The sequence below is a fragment of the Desmodus rotundus genome, chromosome X (assembly GCF_022682495.2).
Source record: "Desmodus rotundus isolate HL8 chromosome X, HLdesRot8A.1, whole genome shotgun sequence".
NCBI lineage: Eukaryota > Metazoa > Chordata > Mammalia > Chiroptera > Phyllostomidae > Desmodus > Desmodus rotundus.
Window position 1 is genome coordinate 26,601,906 of NC_071400.1, and position 24,849 is coordinate 26,626,754.

At 37.2% G+C, this 24,849-nt stretch overlaps 1 protein-coding gene across 9 annotated transcripts in view; it reads left to right on the forward strand.

Annotated features, from left to right (window-relative positions):
• The window catches only part of THOC2 (THO complex subunit 2), a 116,923-nt gene that overhangs the window by 32,832 nt on the left and 59,242 nt on the right, over positions 1-24,849 (forward strand). For all 9 annotated transcript variants that reach the window (XM_053916991.2, XM_053916993.2, XM_053916996.2 and 6 more), the window contains exons 7-8: positions 113-246; positions 15,557-15,723. In XM_053916991.2, coding sequence (XP_053772966.1) covers positions 113-246; positions 15,557-15,723 — 301 coding nt within the window. The remainder of the gene's footprint in view (positions 1-112; positions 247-15,556; positions 15,724-24,849) is intronic.

The following is a 24,849-nucleotide window of genomic DNA, read 5'->3' on the forward strand; positions in this document are numbered from 1 at the left end:
TGATGGCTATATATAAGAGAGAGAAGAAAATTCAATAACAATATATTACTCTTACGCAAGCTTGTTAATTGAAATTAATTGTATCCCCTTTATGATGTTTATCTAATTTCAGTTATAAGCAACAAAAATTCAATTTGTTAAGAGAAGAGAATGAAGGTTATGCCAAGCTGATTGCTGAATTGGGGCAAGATTTATCAGGAAATATTACCAGTGATTTAATCTTAGAAAATATCAAATCTTTAATAGGTAAGACACATAGCTGTATATAGTATGTGTTACTAAGATAAGGTTTTTTAACTGTGAAGACTATCCATAAAGAAGAAATTAGTGCATTCTCTATAGGTTTTTTAAAATTAAATGAGAGGAGTACCTAGCTTATACTTTAAAAATTTTACCAATGATAATAAAATTTGGGATGATATTTATGAGAAATCTTCTTTTGTCACTGTAACTTGTATTTGTATTAGTTTCTGCTTTCTCTAGTACTTTTATCTTTAAATTTTAAGTATTTCTCAGTAATCTTAATATGGGCAGAAAATAAGCTAATATGAAACTATAATAAAATCTTTGGTGTGAACTATTAAAACTTGAAGATGTTTTAAGAGTTCACACTTGATTTAAAAAATACCTTTACAAGGGACTTCAGTACTCCCCTTATTTTATATTTCCAAGTCTGTTAACGTAAGTGCAGGAGATGCTATACAAGTGTAACAGATGGGAAAGTGTTATTCTCCGTACCTTTTAAGTATGTTACTGTTTTTATTTGCATTGAGCATTTGGAGGAAATAGTTGACTTCTATACAAAGAGGAATGAATGGTAGAAAAATAGAGTAATCCTGATTTTTCAAGAATGGGAATACTTTTATGCTATTATTTGTTACGTGTTATGCTGTTTTACAGAAGATTTTGCAACATGTAGATGTCTTAGGTTTTGAGACTTCTCAGAGAAGTTATATTCTCTGCTTCACTGGTTATATTTTAGGGGGTGTTTATGCTCAACTTCTCAGTTCTTTTCTGTTTTTGAAATTTATGTATGACTAAGGAGAGGTTTCCCAATCCTTATCCGCTTCCTCTAATGCAGGGGTGTCAAACTCATTTTCACTGGGGGCCACATCAGCCTTGTGGTTGCCTTCAAAGGGCCGAATGTAATTTAGGACTGTGTACATGTAACGACTCCTTAACAGTTAAGCGAAAGCTCGGTGCTGCCCCTGGTAGAAACAAGGTGCCGGCCGGATAAAACAAAGTGGAGGGCCGGTGTGGGCCTGTGGGCCTTGTGTTTGCCACCTGTGCTCTAATGCTATGTATAGGGACGCAGCTTTGGCTTTTGGTGATCAACAGGTATAGAAGAGATGGAGCTTTCAGTTTAAATTTACCCTTTTCTTTGAAGTAAGTCTAGTGGTGGCAGCTGATTTACTCTCTTCACTCCTTCTTCTGGGTGTCAATTTAACAGCAAGACTGCAGCCCCATAGGTTAAGACTTGCTTACCTGTGTGGCAATGACTCATTTTTAAAACTCATGTAGAGCTGTCTTTCTATTCTTTCCTCTATCCTTGTTCCTTGGAATTAGCAATATCCTCCCCTTGTGTTACTGGTTTTCCCTGTGTAACTAACATTGGGGTGTCTGGCTCTCCAGTTTTTCCGGCAGCATTTTGATCTAGCTTGAGATGCTTGTCAGTACTGCGTTGCTATAGCTTTGTCTTTTCTTGTATCATGCCATGTACTTCCTTAAGATAGTATGCCCACAGAAAAATTCTGTCCAATGTAATTTCCTCAGTTGTTTTTGTTTTTATTTTATCTGCCTATTTGTTGACATCTCTTGTCCATTCTTGTTTCTTCTATTTTTTGTCCTGTGGGTTTATACCTTTTTAGTCCTTTGTTGTTTTGGGAACATTTCAAAGAGTGATTTTCTTGAATGTGTGCTTTTATCTAACTGGGAAAATGTGTACTACTTTCTTATTTTGAACTTTGTCCTTATAGAGAATAAGCTATGTTACTGTCTCTGAAGAACAATGTGGCAATCACCTCTGCAAACCCGTGAGACACATGGATGTATATGAATATTTTGATTAAATTTTTTTTATTGTTCAAGTACAATAGTCTCCATTTTCACCCCACCATGCCCCCGCCCCACCCATCCCTGCCTCCCACCCTCAAACCTACTGCCTTTGGCTTTGTCCATGTGTCCTTTATACATGTTCCTTGATGGCCCTTCCCCTATTATCCCCTATTATCCCCTATTACCCCCCATTATCCCCCTCCCCCCTCCTCTCTGGTTACTGTCAGTTTGTTCTTTATTTCAGTGTCTCTGGTTATATTTCGCTTGCTTGTTTGTTTTGTTACTTAGTTTCCACTTATAGGTGAGATCATATGGTATTGGTCTTTCACTGCCTGGCTTATTTCACTTAGCATAATGCTCTCCAGTTCCATCCGTGCTGTCACAAAGGGTAGGGGCTCCTTCTTTCATTTTGCTGTGTAATATTCCATTGTGTAAATGTACCATAGTTTTTCGATCCAGTCATTCACTGATGAGCATTTAGGTTGCTTCCAACACTTGGCTATTGTAAATTGTGCTTCTATGAACATTGGGGTACATTTGTTCCTTTGAATTGGTGTTTCAGGGTTCTTAGGGTATAATCCCGGATAATGTCTGTTCTAGTCCCTCAATTGTACTATGAAGCGTGTTAGTTCAGAAGCATTCAAATGTTGTCTCGTCAGTGTAGCCTTCTCTGGACACCCCTCTCAGGGCTCCCTATCATTAGTTTTCTTCTGAGCACGTACTACCATATAATATGCAATGTATTTTATTCCTAAAGCCCACTGGAATGTAAGATCCATGAGGACAAGGGTTTTGTGTATTTTTTAGTAGCTCCAACCTCAGTGCCTGGTATGTAGATGCTGAATAAACACTTGTTGAAAAATTATTGAATTTTTCCCCCTTTCTGGTAGAGTTTATAGTGATTCTTAGCCTCTTTTTCCTGATACAGAAGATTTTAGAAAGTTCATCTTCCTGGCTCACTGTTTCTTTCTGGCTATCTGACTCCCTCATCTCCCCCTTTGTCTGAGAAAGGAGTTTTTCAGTGACATGAAACTTGACGTTAAGAATTCTAATTCCAATTAGTATTATAATTTATTGGATTCCTCCTCAATGAAGATTTCATGCAGGCCTTGTCTCATTTGGCCAGAGCAATTCACTGACACAGCATCCTAATTTTCATGGCATTTTTTAATGTTTCCCCTTGTTTATTCCCATTGTTTTCTCTTTAGGAGCAATTTAGACAGATAATACCTCGTACATATCTATCTCAGGTGTGATCTCTTTCATCAGCCATTGGCAGAATGGATATCTAGTTTTGGAGGTATGCATTTTAGATACATTTACATTTCAGGGTACTTGGCTGAATCAGGAGAAATCCTTATTTACCATCCTATAATTAAAAATATTCATTTGCTCCCTAAATGATTCTGGTATGTCAAAAGGTTTACATCCTAAATATAAAAAACAGTGTTTATACCCCATCAGATGGTCTGGGGCTATTTTCCACATGGGTAAGCAAGGAAGTAGAGTGTCCATGGTGGTTGTGATCTCAAGTCTGACATTTGGAAAACTTATTAAGTAGGAATTGGTGGTAGTGATTGGCTTAGGCTCTTGAGCTGTCAAGACGTAGACCCCATACAGATGAGTCCTGCATCAAGATGGCAAAAAGCATCTTTCAGAAATTACAGGAAAGGATATTAGAGAAGCACTTCTTTGATTGTTGAACTCAACTATAAGCACTCTAGTTTTCTTAATGCCTTTCAGAAAAAGGCAGTAGCTAGGTATTCATTCCTTTTTTCTAAATTAGTGGTCAGCAACATTTTTTGCTAAAGGGTGAGCTAGTAAATATTTTGGTTTGTTTTGTAGGCCATGTGGTTTTTGTTGAAATTACACAACTCTGCCATTATAGTGAGAAAGCAGCCATAGGAAATATGTAAATAAATGAGTGTGTCTATGTTCTAGGAGAACTTTACAAAAACCTAATGGATTTGACTCACAGGTCATAGTAAGCTAATTCCTGTTCTAAATCAAGAGTGCTGGCTAACAGGCAGTGAGGGACAAATACCATATGATCTCACCTTTAACTGGAACATAATCAACAAAAGAAAAAAGCAAACAAACTATAACCAGAGACATTGAAGTTAAGAACATTGTAACAACAGCCACAGGGGAGTGGGGAGGGGATAGTGGGGAGAGGGGTCTATAGGAGCTACTGTAAAGGACACAAGGACAAAATCAAGGGGGAGGGTAGAGGTGGGGGAGGGAGGTGGGACTGGCTGGTGTGGGGTGGAGGGAAGGGGAGAAAATGCAGACAATTGTAACTGAATAAAAATAAATAAATAAATTAAAAAAAGAAAAAAAAAGAGTGCTGGCTAAAAATTAGTCATGGAGCTTACTTGAGTTTGTTTGTTTGTTTATTTATACCCCCATCCCTCCAGAAATCACTACACTGTTGTCCGTACTCATGAGTCCTTTTTTGTTTTCGCTCAGTCCCTCCACCCCCTAACCTCCATCCCCACTAGCTGTTATTTGATGTCCATCTATGAGTCTGTGTCTGTTTTGCTTGTTAGTAGTTTGTTCATTAGATTCCCCATATGAGTGAAATCATATGGTATTTGTCTTTCTCTGACTGGCTTATTTCACTTAGCATAATGTTCTTCAGGTCCGTCCGTACTATTGCAAAGGGTAAAAGTTTCTTCTTTCTTACAGCTGAGTAGAATTCCATTGTGTAAATGTGCCGTAGTTGTTTTATCCACTCATCTTTTGATGGACACTTGGGCTGCTTCCATATCTTGGCCATTGTAAATAACACTGCAGTAAACATAGGGGTGCTTATGTTCTTTCAAATTAGTCTTTTGGGTTCCTTTCGATACCTTCCCAGAAGTGGGATCACTGAGTCAAAAGGTAGATCCATTTATAATTTTTTGATGTATCTTCATACTGCTTTCCACAGTGGCCGTACCAGTCTGCATTCCCACCACCAGTGCAAAAGGGTTCCCCTTTCTCTACATCCTTGCCAGCACTTGTTTGTTGATTTTTTGGTGATAGCCATTCTGACAGGTTTGAGATAGTATCTCGTTGTGAATTTAATTTGCATCTCTCTGGTGATTAGTAACATTGAGCATCTTTTCATATGTGTCTTGGCCATCTGTATGTCCTCTTTGGAGTAGTGTCCATTCAGGTCCTTTGCCCATTTTTTAATTGGGTTGTTTGTTTTTTTGGTGTTGAGTTTTGTAACTACTCTACAAATTTTGGATATGAACCCCTTATGAGATGTATTGGTGAATATGTTCTCCTATTCTGTGGGTTGTCTTTTTATTGTGCTGATGATTCCCTTTGCTGTGCAAAAACTTTTTTGGTTTGATTTATTATTTGTTTATAAATAATAAACAAATTAATAATTATTGATTAATCAATAATTGTTTAATTATTATCAAAACATTTTAGTTTGATTTATTATTTGTTTATGAACAATAAACTCATTTGTTTATTATTTCTTTTGCTTTCCTTGCCTGGGGAGATACATCTGATAACATATTGCTATGAGCAATGTCCAAGATTTTACTGCCTAGTTTTTCTTCTAGGATTTGTATGGTTTGGGGTCTAACATTTAAGTCTTCAATCCATTTTGAATTTATTCTTGTGTGTGGTATAATATGGTGGCCTAGATTCATTTTTCTGCACATATCTGTCCAATATTTCTAACACCATTCATTGAATAAACGATCATTAGCCCATTGTATGTGCTTGCTTCCCTTCTCCAATATTAATTAACTATAAATGTGTGGGTTTATTTCTGGGCTCTCTATTCTGTTCCATTGACCTGTGTGTCTGTTTTTATGCCACTACCAGGCTTTTTTGATTGCTATAGCCTTGTAGTACAGTTTGATGTTAGGTAGCGTGATTCCTCTAACTTTATTCTTCTTTCTCAGAATTGCTGTTGCTATGTGGGGCCTTTGTGGTTCCATATAAATTTTTGAAAAATTTTTTCTAGTTCTGTGAAATACGTAATTGAAATCTTGATAGGAGTTGCATTGAATCTGTAGATTGCTTTGGGTTGTAGGGACATTTTAATGATGTTACATCTTTCTGTCCATGAACACAGTATCTCCTTCCACTTATTTGTATCTTCTTCAGTATCTTATAATTTCCCAAGTACAGGTCTTTTACATTCTTGGTTAGGTTTATTCCTAGGTATTTTACTCTTTTTGAAGCAATTGTGAATGGGATTGTTTTCTTAATTACCCTTTCTGTTAGTTTATTATTGACATATACAAATGCAGTTGATTTTTGGATATTATTTTGTATCCTGCTACATTGCTGAATTCATTATTCAGTTCTGTTGGTTTCTTGGTGGAATCTTTGGGGTTCTCTTTGCACAGTATCATGTCATCTGCAAATAAAGACAGTTTTACCTCTTCCTTTTCAATTTGGATGCCTTTCATTTCTTCTTCTTGTCTGATTGTTATGGCTAGAATTCCCAGTACTCGGTTGAATAAGAAAGGTGAAATTGGACATCCCTGTGTTGCTCCCAGTCTTAAGGGAAATACTTGAAGTTTTTGGCCCATTGAGTGTGATGGTAGCAGTGGGTTTGTCATATATGCCTTTTATTATGTTTAGGTATGTTCCCTCTATTTGCATTTCGCTGAGATTTTTATCATGAATGGGTACTAGATATTATCAAAAGTTTTCTGCACCTATTGATAGGATCATGTGGTTTTTATCCTTCATTTTGTTTATGTGGTGAATCACATTTATTAATTTGAGAATGTTGTACCAACCTTGCATTCCTGTAGTAAATCCCACTTTATCATGGTGTATGATCTTTTTGATGCATTGCTGTATTTGGTTTGCTAAGATTTTGAGAAGTTTTACCATCTATGTTCATCAGAGATACTGGCTTATGATATTGTTTCTTTGTAGTGCCTTTATCTGGTTTTGGAATTAGGATAATGCTGGCTTGGACATAAAGTGAGTTTGGGAGCTTTCCCTCCTCTCAAATTTTATGAAATAGTTTGAGAACCAGAGGTTTTATTTCTTCTCGGAATGTTTGGTAAAATTTACCTGTGAAGCCATTTGGTCCAGGGGTTTTGTTTGTTGGGGATTTTTTTTTTTTATTACTGTTTCAGTTTTACTAGGTGTAATCTGCCTATTCAGATTCTCATATTCTTCCTGATTTAGTTTTGGAAGATTATATGTTTCTAGGAATGTTTCCATTTCATCCAGGTTGTCCAGTTTGTTGGCATATAGTTTTTCATAATATTTTCTTACAGTCCTTTGTATTTCTTAGGTGTCAGTTTTTATTTCTCCTCTTTCATTTCTGATTTTTTAATTTGAGTCCTTTCTCTTTTTTTGTTGATGAGTCTGGTAAATTTTTGTCCATCTTGTTTATCTTTTCAAAGAACCAGCTCTTGGATTCATTAATCTTTTGTATCATTTTTTTGGATTCTTTATTATTTCCTTCTTTCTACTCTGGGCTTTGTTTGTTCTTTTTCAAGTTCCTTTAAGTATAAGGTCAGATTGTTTATTTGAGCCTTTTCTTGTTTGTTGAGATAGGCCTGTAATGCTATAAATTTCCGTCTCAGATTTGCATTCCCAGTGTCCCACTGATTTTGGGTTGATTTTCTAGTTTCATAGCATTGTGGTCAGAGAAGATGCTTGATATGATTTCAGACTTCTTAAATTTATTGAGACTTGTTTTGTGTCCTAAAATGTGGTCTATCCTAGAAAATATTACATGTGCCCTTGAAAAGTGTGTATGTTCTGCTGCTTTGGGGTGAAATGCTCTGAAGGTATCAATTAAGTCCATTTGATCTAGTGTGTTGTTTAAGGCTTCTGTCTCCTTATTGATCTTCTGCCTGGAAGATCTATCCATTGAAGTCAGTGGGCTGTTAAAATGCCCAACTATGGCTGTATTTCTGTCAATCACTCCTTTTATGTCCATCAAGATTTGCTTTACATATTAGGTGTTCCTATGTTAGGTGTGTAAGTGTTTACTAGGGCTATATCCTCTTGTTGGATTGATCCCTTTATTGTTATGTAGTGTCCTTCTTTGTCTCCTACGATAACCTGGTTTTAAAGTCTGTGTTGTCGGATATAAGTACTGCTACCCCAGCTTTTTTTTCTTTTCCATTTACATGAAATATCTTTTTCCATCCGTTTACTTCTTGTCTGTGTGTATCTTTCTATGTGAGATGGAGCTCTTGGAGGCAGCACATATATGGGTCTTGTTTTCTTACCCATTCCGCTACCCTGTGCCTTCTGGTTGGAGCATTTAAGCCATTTACATTTAAGGTGATTATTGATAGATACATGGTAGTGAAATTTTGTTGTTAGACTGTTTTCCTCTGTTTCTTTCTCTTTTTCTTAAAGCAAGCCCTTTAACATTTGTTGTAGTAATGGTTTGGTATTAACTAACTGCTTTAACTTTTAATGTCTGGGAAGCCCATTATTTTTCCTTCGATTTTAAATGACAGCCTTCCTGGGTAAAGTAGCCTTAATTGTAGGTTTCATCACCTTGAATATTTCACGCCATTCCCTTCTGGCCTGACATGTTTCTGTTGAGTAATCAGATACCAGTCTTATTGGTGCTCCCTTGTAGGTAAATACCTGCTTTTCTCTTGTGGCTTTTATGATTTTCTCCTCGTCTTTAAGCCTTGTCATTTTAATTATGGTGTGTTTTGGTGTAGGCCTCTCTGGATCCCACTTGTTTGGGAATCTCTGAGGTTTCTGGACTTATGTGTCTTTTTCCTTCACCAGATTAGGGAAGTTTTCAGTCATTATTTCTTCAAATAGGTTCTCGATCTCTTGCGCTCTCTCCTCTCCTTCTGGTATTCCCATGATGTGGAGGTTGTTATGCTTCATATTGTCCATAATGTTTCTTAAGCTCTCCTCATTTAAAAAGTTTTTTTTCCTCTATGCTGCTCTGCCTGGGTATTTTTTCTACTTTGTCTTCCAAAACACTGATTTGATATTCTGCTTTATGTAACATACTGTTTATTCCTCCTGGCATATTATTTATTTCAGGTATTACATTCTTTATTTCTGCCCAGTCCTTTTTTATTGATTTCTATGTCTTTTTTCATGCAGTTGAGTATCCTTATAATCATTACTCTAAATTCTATCTGATAAATTGCTTGCCTCCACTTTATCTAGTTCTTCTGGAGAATTGTCTTGTTCTTTCATTTGGGGTCTGCTTTCTTTGTCTTTCCATTTTGGCTATTTCTCTGTATTTTCCACCTTAGTAGTTAAACTAATCAGTCACCAAACTGATCAGTAGTTAATATAATCAAGCTGTAATCAGCATCCTGGGAGAGTGAGGCAGAGTAATTCCTGTGGGTGGGGCTATTGCTTGCCCTCAGGCTGATGCCACTCTTGGAGGGGATTCCTCTGACTGAGAAAGATGGCTTCCGCAGTATGGATAATGACTCAGCGCAGGGATCCTGGTGGCTGTTCCTTCAGTTCTCTCCCCAGAGCCACCAACCTCAGACTCTCCTCACACATCTCTACTCCACTCTGCCCTCCCTCTGCTGGAGCCCAGGGCAAATGGCTGCAAATGAAATTACATGTGTTGGCCCTGTCAGAGGCGCTCTGCATCTCTAGCCATTTCTCCCTGGCAGACAGAAAACCTGCTGCTTTTCACAGCTGGATGTTATCTGTGTTCCTTTCCAGCTCTGGTGCTGTAGGCTGGGGAGCCCAGCTTGGGGTTTAGACCCTACACTTCTCAGGGGGAACCCCATGGCCACTGAAATATCCCTCCGGATCTTCAGCTGCCACCAGTGGGATCTTAGCCAGCCCTCTCGTGCCTCCTTCGCACTGCCTACCAGTCTTGTTGTGGTGAAGTGGTTTCTTCTGTCTGTCTGTGGTTATAAGGCTTCTCTGCATCTAGTATTCAGTTGGTTATCCCATATGATTTCTCTACAGTCTTGTTGTAATTCCAGATGGGTCCTTGGAGGAGGTTAGGGTAGCTTCCACTTACTCCTCTGCTGTCTTGGATTCTTGCTTAGTTGAGCTTAGTTTTGGAGAGTGAAAATAGTTCTTCCTTGTTTTGGGTTTAGTGACCCAGGATGCTTTTGGCATAGACTCTTAACACTTCTTACCTACAGTCAGAGCCCATTTCATCAAACCTCTCAGGACCTTCATTTGTTACCTGTTGTCTAAGGTTGTGGATTTGACTGGGGATGGGCAAGTATAGGGTGAGAGCCTCCGTCCCTTCAGTCCCACAAGTACCCTTGGTTGCTTGTTAAGTGACCATAGAAACATTAAAATAAAAACCTCAAGCCAAAAGCTTGTTCCTCTTTGTCCACATTATCTTGAGTGTACTTAGTATTTTATCTTTGGACCAGTTTGGTTGTAAGGGCCATTCAGCCTAGAAGCATCTTATTGTGTCAGTTCTCTTCTATGCCTTCGACTGCCACTTGCATGCCTCCTTTACTTAAGTTTTTGCTTTGCTGAAAGCTTTACTGCACACTAGGTATGAAGAAGTCGTTATTGTCTACTATGAAAAAGATGGCAGCAGTTGGTGTTCTCAATCGCAGTTGTGTTTTACAGTTATATTTTTATTTTGTTAGATGTATTTCTTTGCAGCTTTGTTCTTTGGAATTTCTTGCCTTCAGATGTGCAGATTTTTGCAAATACTGTTTCTTAGAAATAGCCTAGCATAAGTTTTTACTAGACTATTTTAGTTCATTTGACTGCTCTAACAAAGCACCACAGACTGGCTGGTTTATAAACAACAGAAATGTGTTTCTTACAGGTCTGGAGGCTGGAAGTCCAAGATCAGGTTGATAGCATGTTCACATTCTGGTGAAGAGCCTTAGTTGCACACTGGTGAATTCTTGCTGTATTCTCACATGATGGAATGGTCAAGGAAATTGTTTCTTAAGGGCATTGATCTCATTCATGAGAGCTCTGCTTTCATGACCTAATCACCTCACAAGGCCCCCACTTCGTAACATCACATTGGGTATTAGAATTTCAAAATATGAATTCTGGGTGGGGGGCAAACATTCAGACCATAACATATCCTGTTTCTAAAGTAATTCTAGATGCCAGATCATGTCCAAAACATGGTCATTTAAAACATGGTTAGTTTTACAAGGTCCATTATGTCAGGAATATGATGATTGAAGATATTTTGTTTTCTTGTCTGAAATGTACAGGACAGATATCTCGCCCATTCATGTTTACAGTGTTACCTTGGCCGTCTTTTTCTGTTAAGAATCTCAATTTGGCCTGTTCCTAAAACAGCCATTGTTAGTTTAATCATACCTTTTGCCTGTAGTTGAAATCACATGCTCTAATATACTGGCCATCTTGGCGTCTTTGGGGAAACTTCATTTACTTTTCAGTGCATTTTTCTTCAAAGATGTATCATCCAAAAGGTTGAATTCTCCTCAAGGGTAGGGGAGGCATTTTCTTAATCTATGTATGATAACCACCTGGCACACAGTGGGTAGTTACTTAGTGTTTAAGTGAAAAAATGAATCTATGGCATTACAGGCCCACCATTTCCTGATTTTTCCATTTGTTCCCTTCTGATATGGTTCCCTATTTATTCCTTAAAAGGCATAAATGTATTGTGTGTATATGTTTGTATATTCCTTAATATAGCTAGCTGGTGATAGAGCTATGGAGCTAGGCTTATGATTTCTCTCAAGATCACATGGCTGCCATGCTTGAGCTGGACAAAAGCCTTTTTAAGATGCTTGCGCACAAGAGTGCCTCTGTGCTATCACTGCTGCCATTAGAAAAAAATATTTTGGATACTTCAAGCTTACTGGTTGTTCCTAGATTATCATTGTATATGAAATAGTTTAACTGTTGCTTAGCAGAGTTTTAGGTTTAAAAGGTTATTTTCTAACTCTTAGTTTGGCAACTTTTTCCATCTTATGTAGCAAAAAGGTCATTGTAATTGATTGGATCAACATATAGCACATTATACATTTAATAGAAAATTCATAAGGCAGTGGAAAATGCAAAGGTTGATATCTGTTATGAATAACAATATATGCCTCTTCTAGATTCCTGCCTTAAATTGCACCTGGAAAGAAGTTGGTAGTTAGTTGATAGTACAGATCGCTAATAGAATAGCCTTGATAGAGTACTACCCTTAAATGAAACATAGTGTCAGTGGTTCACATTGTAGCACATTGGAAGTAGAAACTTTAAAGCAATGTGAATAAAACACTTAAATTTCTATGTACTATGTTACTGTTCTTAGACCCTATTCACAAGTTTTGTGTATGTAACTTAATGGGTAATTATAAGTCAGCCATTTTTTCAAAATTATATTCAATTATCTTTGTTCTCTCTGCTAGAATAAAGTATTATTCATTTTATTCAGTGACTGAATTTTTATATTTAATAAATGTAGGAGCAGTTATAAGGTTGGAGAATTTGCAAGATCTTACTTTCATAATCTATTGTTAATGTTGCAGCAGTTTGGAGACATTTTCCCACTTTTTTCAGGCATAATTGACATATAATAAACTGTGCATATTTAAAGTGTACAATTAGAGTCTTAACATATGTATAACCATATGTGAAACCATCACTGCAGTCTAAATAATGCACATTTCTATCACTCCTGTCCACAGTTTCTTCTTACCTCTTTATATTTCATTTCCCCTCAACCCCCCTGTCCAGGCACCCACTGATGTGCTTTCTGTCACTATAGATTAGTTTATATTTTCTAGAATTCTTTTATAAATGGAATCATATAGTGAGTTCTTTTATTGTGTCACTTATTTTAGCATAATTATTGTGTGATCATGTTGCTGGTACTATTATTTTTTCAGATAACAGTTTTTTAAATTTTTTATTGTTTAAAACATTTTATTGATTATGCTATGACAGTTGTACCAAATCTTGCCCCTTTGCCCCCCTCCACACAGCATCCCTCACTCCCTCAGGCAAATCGCCCACCATTGTTCATGTCTGGGGGTCATATGTATAAGTTCTTTGGCTGCTCCATTTCCTATACTGTACTTTACAGCCCCATGGCTGTTCTGTAATTACCTGTTTGTACTTCTTAATCACCTCACCTCTTCACCCATTCCCCCACACCCCCTTCCATTTGGCAACCATCAAAACACTCTCCATATCCATGATTCTCTCTCTGTTCTTCTTATATGCTTAGTTTGGTTTTTAGATTAAATTATTGATAGATATGTATTTATTGCCATTTCATTGTTCATCGTTTTGACCTTCTTTTTCTTAAACAAGTCCATTTAACATTTCATATAATAATGGCGTAGTGATGATGAACTCCTTTAGTTTTTTCTTGTCTGGGAAGCTCTTTATCTGCCCTTATTTCTAAATGATAGCTTTGGTGGGTAAAGCAGTCTTGGCTGTAGGTCCCTGCTTTTCATGACTTTGAATGTTTCTTGTGAATCCCTTCTAGCCTGCAAAGTTTCTTTTGAGAAATCAGCCGACAGTCTTATGCGAACTCCCCTGTAGGTAATTAACATTTTTTTCTCTTCGCTGCTTTTAAAATTATCTCTTTATCTTTAACCTTTACTTTTTAATTATTATGTCTTGGAGTGGGCCTCTTTGCATCCATCTTATTTGGGACTCTGTGCTTCCTGGGCTTGTATGTCTGTTTCCTTCACCAAGTTAGGGAAGTTCTCTTTTGTTATTTTTTCAAATAGGTTTCCAATTCCTTGCTCTTTCTCTTCTCCTTCTGGCACCCCTATGATGGGATGTTGGACCTCTTGAAGTTGTCCCAGAGGCTGCTTATACTATCCTCATTTTTTTGGACTGTATTTTCTTCTTCTTGTTCTCATTAGTTGTTTTTTTGGTTCCTTATATTCCATATCATCGATTTGATTCTTGGCTTAGTCCACTCTATAGTTGTTTCCCTGTAAATTGTTCTTTTATTGCAATTAGTGTATCCTTCATTTCTTACTGGATCTTATTTGTAGAGTTCAGTTTTCTAGGTGAGTGTAAGATACAGCAGGTCCTCAAGTAACATGGTTTCCTTCAACATCATTTCATTATTATAATGTTGATGAGATCTTTAGCAACTTAATGCTTCTTTATGTGGTAAAATTGGTTTTGTTATATACGTTATTTTGCTTAAACTTGTAAAATATTGATGATGTTAATCGAAGACTTACCCTTCAATTAATTGGACATTAGTTTTATAGCATTTAGTATAATTAAGTGTAAAATGTAGAGTTAATAGAAATAACTCTTGAAATTTCTTCTTATAGAGTATATGAGAATGTTCTTTGAAAAATCCCCTAAGTTATCCGTAGGTACAGTATTTAGACCTAACATCTCTCCCTAATTTCAACACACTTGTTCTATTTTTGTGTAGCAGTAGAAGAAATTTAGTATTTATATGCTTGCCCCAGTGAAGTGGTTAGCTTGCATTGAGGTGCTATATCTAATGAAAAATATGTTATTTAAAATACTAGAATTTCATTCAACTTGATGTGTAAGGCATGTAGAAACTGATGTAAATTGAGGCAACAGCAGATTGATAGCTCATGCTCGCTCTGGGTTATAAGAATACATTTTGAGAGGAATGATGGGTGGAATGGCCTATATCACTTAAATTATTTTTCTTACTTGCTGTGTGTAAATAGATGCATTCTCATAAATTAAATGCATATATGATGTGACTGCTTTATAATTTAATTATGGTAACAGCTGAAGCTGAATGCAAATAGAGGTGATATACATATTAAGAAGAGGGTGGCTGGCAGGAATGTTTGTTAAGTCAATGTCCACGGGCCCTTTTCAGTTTACCATTGAGATTAGTGAGGATAAGTGGCCATCAGCACCTATTTAGTGCTGCTTCCCTTTCTTTTCCTGCTCTACCTAGATCGTCTATTTTCTTCTTGTTTTGCTTGTTTTATCTAGTCTTTTTTTATGTCCCCAATTCCATGATGTTTTCTCATCTCTTGTTATCAGCAGTATACCTGTTTTTCCATAGAATGCTAACACAATTCATAAATATAATCAGTGATATAATTATATTTTGTACTTTTGTTGTATATGTAAGATAAACTACAAAGTTGTTCTCAAAATGGTCTACTTTTGTGAACTTTTTATCAACATTACAAATAACTTCTGCATAAAACGTTAAAAAAAAACCTTTAGTTGCCTAAATTGTAAAACATACATTGTTTGATTTTCATACTTTGCTAAGTGTTAAAAAATGTAGCTCTCTTTCACTAGCCTGAGCAATGAAGAACTGACGGGACAGTGTACTGTAGAAGAAAGTTTACTCAACTTAATGTCACAGGTTTTGGGCACCTGCCCAGCCCTGTTATTAACCCATTTTGTAATCATGGGCAAGTCACATTTCTCATCTATGAAATGTGGGGCATGACTTGATGATCTTAAAAATTATAAAGATTTCCCTCTGGGGGAGGGGAAGCAAACTTGTAAAAGAAGTTGTTTTTAAAAATATTTTTATCTTATTTATTATATAAGTTGTCCCTGAAAGTTAATGGCTTTACTAGAAATGATATATAATCATTTTGAATTTTGCATATCTCATCTGTTGCAGGATGCTTTAATCTGGATCCCAATAGAGTTTTGGATGTCATTTTAGAAGTGTTTGAATGCAGGCCGGAACATGATGACTTCTTTATATCTTTATTAGAATCTTACATGAGTATGTGTGAACCGCAAACACTGTGTCATATTCTTGGGTTCAAATTCAAGTTTTACCAGGTAAAAAAAAATGTGTGTGTGTGTGTATCTATATCTATCTATAGGTTAATTTCATGATCTTATGTGTATAATTTTATTTGTAAATGATTGGTTTCAGCTCAACCATTCTAGCAGAGGAGAGAGAGAAATGGATGGCTAGCGATGAGCTGTAATAAGTACTGTATTAGTGATATGAATGATGTGATGTGAAAGCCTAGAAAAAAGCATAATACATTTTTTGCCCTGGGAGAGTTGGGATCAGGGAAGACTTTATAGATATAAACTTTAAAAAACCTGGACCTTGAAGAAGGAAGAGTACTTGTTTGTTGAGAGTTGTCTGCCTAGAAGTAACAAATAGTGTGAGAATGAAGATGTGACAGTATGAATGTACATAGAGATTGAAGAAATGGTATTTAGTCCGATGTGGCTGTTTTGTAAGATGTGGGGTAAAGAAGGGACAGGAAGTGAAATTGGAAAAGGTAGGTGCACTTTTTATTGTCAAGTGCCTTGAATAGTGTGTTGAGTTAGAATTTTATTGTATAGACAATGAACATTGAATAATTTTCACTCAAACCACTACAGTAGTTATGTAATAAATCTTTGCCTGTGATTATTTCTCTTTAAATTCGTCTTTCATGTTATTTCTGCTGTTACATTCTGAAAGAGATCTAATTGACTGCTCAAAAACCCTTGCCTACAGGATGAAATTCAAACTTCTAAACATGTCAGAAAAGGCTATTCACAGTGTAGCCCCATTCTTTCTTTCCAGCCTCAACTTTAGTGTTTTTCGCCCTCAAATGTGATACTCTAGCCATATGAAATTACTAGCTATTTCCTGAACTTAGGTATAGGCATTGGTATGTATACAAGGTCTCCCCATAAAAAATCCAGCCATTGTTAATATAATGAGTTGCACGACCCACGACCATCGATGTAACCTGGCAGCCAAGGAAAGTGGACTGGAATGAACATGCTTGAGCAGTGATGACTTCACTATACTAGTCAGTGGGGGCAGTAGCCATCCTGTAGAGTGAGCATGTGTACTGTGTGGCTGTGGCATTCAAACTGACTGAGGAGAGCAACGAATCTGCATCAGATTTTGCGTAAAGCTTGAACATTCCTCCGAGAAAACTATTTGGATGATTCAGAAGGCTGCAGCTGTGGGCAACTGGTGCTTGGCAGCTTCATCATGACAATGTGCCCACTCATGCATCACGTCTAGTGCAGTTTTTTTGTGAAACAGCAAATCACCCAGGTGACTCAGCCTCCCTACAGCCCAGATTTGGTGCCCTGTCTGGCTTTTCCCAAAAGTAAAATCACCTTTGAAAGGGAAGAGATTTCAGATCCTTGATGAGATTCAGGAAAATACGACAGGGCAGCTGATGGTGATTGGGAGAACTGTGTGAGGTCCCAGGGTACCTACTTGAAGGGGACTGAGGTGTCATTGTCCTGTGTATAGTGTTTCTTGTATCTTGTATCTTCTTCAATAAATGTCTGTATTTTTTATATTACATGGCTGGATACCTTCTGGATAGACTTTGGTTACATGCAGTTCCTTATAACTAGAAAACTATTCTTACATAACCCTCTCACCTGTCTTTTCTTAGTGTTATGAACTTCTATTTATTCTGTAAAAGCAAGTGCTACTTGCGCTATAAAATCTTGGCTGATACTTCACCCATGCAGAATTAGTCACTTCTTGATCTATATTTTCATAAAACTTGACACAGACTAACACTTATCAGGTTATATTAGAATAAACTATGTCAATCTCCTTTGCCAGATTGTGAGTCAGTTAGGGCAGGGTCTATGTTTTACTAATTTCTCTGGATTTAGTTACTAAGTCTATAGTAAGTGCTCACTAGTTGTAAATAAGTGGTCTATCTGTTGACAGCATGGTCAGTTTAATGTAATAAGGCCTCCATTAGCCTTTTGGTATAGCTTTCTTGATTTGTCTGCTTGCTTGGGTTGCTCAACTAATCAGGAAATACTCATTTATTGAGTGTTTATGATGTGCTGCTGTTTTGGCAGGCACTATGAGTTCTCTGGTAAAGCGTGTCTATTTCTGTCCTCTGGAGCTCAAGTTCAGGATAGATAGTAAGATGATTTCTTTTAGGATTCTCAAATGATATACCACCTAGTGCCTCTGGTTATCTTTTATTTTTCACAGTCTGGGATGCTCTAGAATAGAAATCAGATCAGAACTTGAAAGCATATAGCTTTTTCATATCAAACAAGACACATGGAAGGGTTTTGGGCAAGAGTATTTCACCTTTGTTCAAAAATTAGTGATGGCAGCTGTTCCAGTTCCTACCAGAAGCCAGGGAGTACAGGGACGGAGAAGTTCAAGTATTTCATCACATTTTAAGAGTCACCATGATAGTTTTGGCTTGGAGAACATGAAGCCCAACTGTTAAAGTGACAGGGTAATTGAAATTTAACTTGGGCATGATTAATAGGTTAGGGCTTTGGAGACTGTAGGTTTGCATAGCACACTTGAGTAATGACGACCTACTGTATAACATCAAGTATTGTTAGTTGCATATGAGTTTTAGAATTAAAATTTTTATATGAAAATATTCCTCATAATAGTAACACTTTTTGAGCTGAATTAAAATTTCCCTGGGGTTTGACAGTGTTGGAATAATCCATTTTTAAATAGATATTAGGCCTTTTTATAATATAGGGTCCAGCAGAAGTAAGGCCTGCTTGAGTGTGGTAGGTAGGGTAATAACATGAGTGTAATAATTTATAGTTTCCATTTGAACATTTCACCTAAAATGTCATATGGTGTACTTGAGTGTGATATTGTTATGTTACAGAATTACATGCTTATGATTTTGTAATAAAATATTTTGTAATAAAAAAGGATGTTACTTGTGCCGGACCCTGTATAAGAAGTACCCAACCAAGAAACATTTGATTTAGAAATAACCTAGTGTTGGAAAGAGTAACCCTCATATTGCTTTCGGTAACACCATTGCCTTGTTTCATTACCTGAGCTGTCTGGTTGTTGTGAGAATCTGCAGTCTTAAGGACCACTAAGGCCAGGGGAGGAAATGTCAGAGAATTTTAGGTAATTTGTGGTTTGGGAGGTAAAGTAAGGAAAGCCACCAAAATCAGGAGCTGCTTAGAGAACGTAACCCTTGGAATTGGCTCCTAGGCATATATGGTCACCCTGTATGTTAGTTCCTTGCTTTACTCCACCCTCCCCTCTTTCCATCACTGTTTGATAATTTCACTCCTGCCTGCAACCCATATTTTCACCAGTTGGGACTTATTTGGGTTAACAGGCCACTCTTCCCCCTCCCCACCTTAATGTTAGGACTTCTTGGCAAAGCTCATTATTTCTACTATAAAGTCAGTGAGAGTGATTCTATTCTAGTTTCAACCTGTGATCAGCTATCCTGGATGCTTTGACTTGTAAGCTGGATGTAAGCAGTTTTAGAGCATATGATCATTTTGGAAAATTGGACATGCATATCTGCTTGATTCCCCTAACAGGGATTGCTGTGATAGAGGATTTAGGGACAGTATGAGGGGCAGCACAAAGGACAGGCAGAATGGAGTACTAGAAAGTGTGAGGGTGTCAAAAGACACACTTGGTTGGAGTTGTCTTTCCAGAGGAAAGAGGAAGGAAATGATAGCTCTCACCATCATAGCTCCTTCATGTGTGGAGTCAAAATACAATGGTGGTAGTAACAGTGGTAGCATGATTAGGTGCTGTTATAAACCAAATTGATTAATTTAAGAGATATTGATTGAGCATCTTTTACATACTAGGTAATGTTTTAGGTGCTGGGGCTACATCTGTAAACAAATAGAAAATCTTGCCTTTATGAAGCTAAACTAACATTCTAAATAAATTATATGGTATGTTAGAAGTTGATCAGTGAGATGGAGCAAAAAATAATACAGAGCAGGATAAGGAAGATTGGGAGTGCTAGAGTGGCAGGTTGCAATTTTAAATAGAACAGTAAGAGTAGACCTCATTGAAAAGATGAGATTTAAACAAACAAATGAAGGATGTGAGGATGTAAACTACAGGTATCTGGAGAAGAATCTTCAGGCAAAGAGAACAGCTAAAGCAAAGCAAAGCCTTAAGGTGTAAGCATGCTGGTGCATTGAAGAGCAGCAGGGAGACCAGTGTGGCTGGATCAGAGTGATTGAATGGGAGAGCGATAGGAGAGGAGGTCAGAGACGAGAGACTAGATCACACAGAGCTAGTGCAAAGTTTTTGACTTTGATGCTTGGTGAAGCCTGTGGAGGATTCTGAGTGGGAGAGTGATGTGATCTGGCTTAGTTTTTTCATTTTGTTTCTTTTTGCTTTTTCACTTTATTATGAACATTTTCAAACACATAGGAAAGAGTATATAATATAACATATACCCATAACCCCATCACCTAGAAGTAAGTTTATTAACATGGTGGTATGCTTCTTTGGAAACATTAAGTTATATTATAGATATTGTGAATGTTTATTCCTAAATATGTTAGTTTGTACTTTTTAAAAGTAAGGACATTTTTCTATTTAACCATGATGCTATACTTCCATGTACCACTAACCATGATACCAATTTCATACCTAACTAGATTGCTATCATATAATAAACACAGACCATATTCATATTTCCCAAATTGCCTCCCCCCAAATGCATTTTACAACTGGTTTGGTCAAATGATCTGATCAAACACCACACATTGTATTTGATTGTTAGAATTATTTAATTTAGAATAGTAGCTCCCCTTTCTTTAAAGGCATCAACTTGTTCAAGAAACCATCCCCATAGAACACTCTACCTTTTGACTTTATCTAATTGCTTTTTCATGGTTGGTTTAATTTGTTCTTTGTTTCCTGTCTTCCTTATGTACCTGGAGTTGGGTCTAAAGGCTTGATTTGACTATGTTTGGGTAAAATATTTAAAAGCAAAAATACGTGGATTGTGCATTATGTTTTATATTGTATAACATCCAGTATCTGTCTGACTTTTAATGTTCCAGTAAGTTGACGACAGTTTTATTACTCCATTATACACTGATATTTCCTCCCTTGTCAGTAGCAGGTTATCTGCAGGTTGATTCTTTGTCACCATGTGAACACCCATTTTTTCCTTCTATCTTACATTAAGTGGTTTAGAATACATGGGTGATCCTTTCCTCAGTCAATTATTTAAGGTTTCAAATTCTTGATTTACTAATTTTATCATGCCTTCTACATTTATTAGGTGTCATTCTTCTTATGAAGAAGAGTTATCCCTTATCAACTTGGTCGTTTGGTTGCTCTGAAATACATTCCTACTGTAAAGACAGGACAGATGCTTTAATTTTTTCTCTATTACTTACTAGCTGTTAAAGGGAGGAGTTTCTTTAGTAGCCATCTCTAGTGGTAACATGAGTGGTGTGTGTGTGAGAGAGATGAGAGGCAAAAAGAGATAGTGTGAATTTGTATTTTGACTTAAGTTTCTAAAGAGTCTATATGGTTATAGTAGCAGTGGAAGTTGGTGAGATTCTGAATATATTTTGAAGGCAGAGCCAATAGTATTCAGGTAGATTAGATACAGAATCTGAGAGGACAGAGTTAAGGACTTTTTTTTGGATTGAGCAGCTACAAAGATGGTGTTATTATCAACTGAGATAGGGCAAATTTTAGGTGAAACAGATCTAGAGTATTGTCAGTGGGATTGAGTTTTGGACATGTTAAGTTTGAGATGTGTGTTAGATATCCCAGTGCAGATGTTCAGTAAATTACTGGATGTGTGGATCTGGTGTTCCAGAGAAAGGACTAGGCTAGAACAGAAACGTAGGTGTCAAAAGTGTGGAGATGATATTTAAAGTTGTGATACTGGATGAAATCATCAGGGGTTGGCTATAGAGAGATAAGAGAGGAGATCCAAGGGCTGATTCTTGTGGCATTTCAATATTAAAGGGCCTGGGAGAATGGGAGGAACATATGAGGTAAGAGGAAAACAAAGAGAATATGGAATTTTGGAAGCTAAATGGAAGAAGTAATGATCAGCTTTGTTAAATGCCTCTGATAGGTCATTTAAGATGAGGAATAAAAATTAACTATTGGATTTATCAGCAACAAGGTCAAAGCTAGATATTTTGGTAGATTTGGAGTAGTGTTAAGAGAGAATGGGGACCCTGAAATTGGACACAGGGAGAATAGACAACTCTATAAAGGAGTTGCTCCAGAGACACAGACAAATGGGGTGGTAGCTGGTAGGGCAAATGAGCTGGAGAGATTTTGTTTAAGATGGGAGAGAGAAAAACATTCGTATACTAATGGGAATGACTGAGTAAAAAAGAGGAAAGCCGATGATGTAGGAGAGAGGAAAGAATTACTGGAGAAGTGTCCTTGAGTAGGAAAGAGAATGGAGTTAATGGCATAAGGGGATGGACTGACTTTAAATAGGAGCACAGAGAATTCATCTATAATAGCAGGTGGAAAGGCAGCATATGTTGGTATAGTTGTTGGTAGGTGGGTAGATATGATGGTGAGAGTTTATAAAAGTCCTATTGATTGTTCCAGTTTTCTCATTGAAATAGAAAGCAAGGCCATCAGCAGAGAGAATGAGAGAGGAGGTATTGGAGATTAGGAGAGAAGATAGGAAATAGTTGTGTAAGACAGTGAGAGAGTGAATGGGCAATGGAAATAGAGTATGATTGGCCATCAGCATTAAGGACCCACTTGAGGGTATATATGTGAAATTGGCATTTTGTAGGGGTTGTAGGTATTGGTAATACTAAGTTTAGGATATTGAGAGAAAGGCCGAGATAGGTAAGGGAGAAGATTTTGGCAAGAGAAAGTCAAGGAACAAAGAGGCCAGCAAGATGGAACTATCATTTACATATATATGAAAATCTCCTAAAGTTAGGAGAGGAATAGAGTCAGAGAGAGCTACAGTGAATCAGAGGGGCAGTGCTAAATGAAGGGCAGTGATGCTGGGGTCCACAGATGGCAGCAATAGGACACCATGAAAATGGCAGAGTAGGGAACTCTGGAGGTCTGTCCCTCCACTAAAGTAACCAAGGAGCTGGCAAAAACTGTCAGTCAACTTTTACAGGACTCTGGAATTTAATAAAAAACTTAAAACAACCAAGGAAAGCCTTGGTGAAGAAAGAGCTACTGCTCTGGGATAAGAGCAGTGTCACATTTTAAATTGCCTGTGTACTATCTATCACACTCAGATACGTGGTTGGCTGGGAAGATAGAAACCCACACTGCTAGTGAGGATTGTTAATGCCAGAGGATGCAAAGAATTGTTTTCAGAGAACTGTGGGTTATGACCTATCTGGTTGTTCCATAAAGGACTGGGGCAAGGGCCTGTCTTTTGTTTTGCCTGACTAGAAACATCCCCAGAGCTGTGGTGGCTTTTGCCCAAAGCATTTGGGCTTTAGCAACTATTGGCTTTAGCAGCCTGGAGCAAGAAACAACAGTTGGGCAAACGATAGGGGGGCTGAAAACTTGGGAAGGAAGAAGTTGAATAAGAAGCTATGTGGCAGGGCATGGGGGGGGAGGTGGAGGGGAATAATGGCTTTTAAAAAGCAGATGAATATACCAGGTAATAGGGAAAAAAGGCCATGTACATGCCTAGAACTGTATGCATGTTCAGAAAATGGCTGAGAAGACCCTGAGCTGTTTTCCTCTGACTGGTCTTCAGGCTCTGTACAAGCAGGAAGTGAAGACTAAGGCAGAGTTATAGATGGCCTTGCCAAGTGTTGAGGAGTGCCCTAGCACACAGCCAATGTGCAGAGAGTGGGAGGTTATTTTTTTACTTTTTCCTTTTCTCTCTCTTTTTCTTTTTTTGGGTAGGTGGGGGCTTCTGGCCTTCAAGAAAACTTAAAACACTAGCTGAATACTAAGTTAACAGAATGCAGATTCAGTGGCCACACATGACAACAATATAGACTTTAGAAAATGAGTTTAGAAAAGTCACTGATCAAGCAAACAACAATAACCCCCAGTAAGCAGCATCAATAAACCCCAGAGGAGGTGCAGAACCTGATTTTCCAAGTTGATGCATAATATTCAAATGTCCAGTTTTCAACAAGAAATTATGAGGTGTGTAAACAAACAAAATATGGCTTATTCACAAGAAAAAATAATAGAAACTGTCCCTGAGGAAGCCCATGCAATGGACTTACTAGATCAATAATTTAAATCAACTGTCCTAAATATGCTTGTGATCTGTAGGAAACCATGGGAAGAACTAAAGGAAACCAGAAAAAGTATGATCTCATCAGACAGAATATCAATAAAGAAATAATTATAAAACAGGAACCAAACAAATTCTGGAATAAAAAAAAAGTACAATAACTAAAATGAAATATTCACTAGAGGGGTACGAGAGCAGATTTGAGAATGCTGAAGAAACAATCAGACAACTTGATAAGTCAATTGAGGTTATCCATTCTGAGGAGCAGAAAGAGGGCAATAACGAAGAAAAATGAACAGAGCCTATGAGACCTATAGGACACCATCAAGTGTACCAGTATGTATGTACATTATGGAGTCCCAGAGGCAGGGGAGAGAGATGAAGGGACAGAAAGCATATTTGAAAAAATAATGGTTGAAAATTTCTGAAAGATAAGAAACTACACATCAAAGAAAAGAAACTCCACAAACACCAAGCAGGAAAAACTCAAAAGAGATTTCACACCGAGACACAGTACAGTCAGATTGTTGAAAGCCAGAGACAAAGAGAAACTTGAAAGCAGTAAAACGGATGTGATGCATTGTGTACAAAGATCCTCAAAAAGATTTACAGCCGATTTCTCTTGGGAAGGCAGTGTGATGTCATATATAAAGTGCTGAAAGAATAAAACTGTTAACCAATAACTCTGTATCCAGCAAGACTGTCCTTCACAAATGAGAGATTATGATATTCCAAGTTAAAACAGAAGCTGGGAGAGTTCATCACTAGTAGAGCTGCCCTCCAAGAAATGCTAAAAGGAGCCCTTCAGGCTGAAATGATAGGACACTATAAAATAACTTGAAGCCATATGAAGAAATAAAAGAACACTAGTTAAGGTACCTATAGGTAAACATAAAAGCCACTATGGTTATTATTATTATTTTTTGGATTGTAGCTCCTTTTTTCCTATATGGTTTAAAAGATAAAGGACTAAAATAATAATTATAAA